General features: G+C 48.5%; 1 protein-coding gene across 1 annotated transcript; it reads right to left on the bottom strand.

Moving 5' to 3' along the window:
• Window positions 1-545: 545 nt before the first annotated feature.
• Window positions 546-1316, bottom strand: LOC138353726 (uncharacterized). Its single transcript, XM_069307112.1, has one exon. The coding sequence runs from the start codon at window positions 1314-1316 to the stop codon at window positions 546-548; it is 771 nt and encodes a 256-aa protein (XP_069163213.1).
• Between the last annotated feature and the right edge of the window lie 244 nt (window positions 1317-1560).

Below are 1560 nucleotides of genomic sequence, written 5' to 3' on the forward strand. Positions count from 1 at the left end.
ATATTTTATCCAATTCAGTTACAGAAAACACATGCAGCCTACAAAAGGGTAACTTTTTTAATCATCTTTTAATCATATTTAGAGGTAGAGTAGAATAATTTGCAGAAAAGCACAAGGGACAATCAAAAGGTATTTTTTTTTTAATATTTGTGCCAAAATATCGACAGTTGCAATGTAAAAATTTGTCAATGAATTGTGGCCAGTAGGTATTCCGATAAATAATGGAACTTAAAATTTTGTTTGTATTTTATTATGAAAGATTGTTTTTATACTAGTAGGTAAGTAAAGAGAAAATATGTACTGCATTTGAAAAGTATCTGGAGCCGGTCGGCCGAGTGGACAGCACACTGGACTTGTGATCCTGTGGCCCTGGGTTTGATCCCAGGTGCTGGCGAGAAACAATGGGCAGAGTTTTTTTCACCCTATGCCCCTGTTACCTAGCAGTAAAATAGGTACCTGGGTGTTAGTCAGCTGTCATGGGCTGCTTCCTGGGGGTGGAGGCCTGGTCGAGGACCGGGCCGCGGGGACACTAAAAAGCCCCGAAATCATCTCAAGATAACCTCAAGAAGATCCACACCCATGTTGTGGCCATCCACACCCATGTTGTGGCCATCCACACCCATGTTGTGGCCATCCACACCCATCTTGTGGCCATCCACACCCATGTTATGGCCATCCACACCCATGTTGTGGCCATCCACACCCATGTTGTGGCCATCCACACCCATGTTATGGCCATCCACACCCATGTTGTGGCCATCCACACCCATGTTGTCGCCATCCACACCCATGTTGTGGCCATCCACACCCATGTTGTGGCAATCCACACCCATGTTGTGGCCATCCACACCCATGTTGTGGCCATCCACACCCATGTTATGGCCATCCACACCCATGTTGTGGCCATCCACACCCATGTTGTGGCCATCCACACCCATGTTATGGCCATCCACACCCATGTTGTGGCCATCCACACCCATGTTGTCGCCATCCACACCCATGTTGTGGCCATCCACACCCATGTTGTGGCCATCCACACCCATGTTGTGGCCATCCACACCCATGTTATGGCCATCCACACCCATGTTGTGGCCATCCACACCCATGTTGTGGCCATCCACACCCATGTTGTGGCCATCCACACCCATGTTATGGCCATCCACACCCATGTTGTGGCCATCCACACCCATGTTGTGGCCATCTACACCCATGTTACAGCCATCCACACCCATGTTACAGCCGTCCACACCCATGACGTGGCCATCCACAACCATATTACAGCCATCCACACCCATGTTACAGCCATCCACACCCATGTTGGCCATCCACACCCTTGTTACAGCCATCCACATCCATGTTGTAGCCAACCACACCCTTGTTATAGCCTTCCACACCCATGTTGCAGTCCTCCACTCCAGTGTTACAACCATACACACCTATATTACAGCTATCCACACCCCCATGTTACAACAATCCACACCAATGTTAATGCAATCAACAAGCATGCTACAGCCCTCTACATTCATGTTATAGCCACACATACACATATGCAGCCCACCA

This window comes from Procambarus clarkii, chromosome 59, assembly GCF_040958095.1.
Source record: "Procambarus clarkii isolate CNS0578487 chromosome 59, FALCON_Pclarkii_2.0, whole genome shotgun sequence".
Taxonomy (NCBI): Eukaryota; Metazoa; Arthropoda; class Malacostraca; order Decapoda; family Cambaridae; genus Procambarus; species Procambarus clarkii.

Coding starts and splice junctions, on each gene's coding strand:
- LOC138353726 (XM_069307112.1), bottom strand. CDS start 1,316: ATGGGTGTGGATGGCTGTAACATGGGTGTGGATGGCTGTAATATGGTT.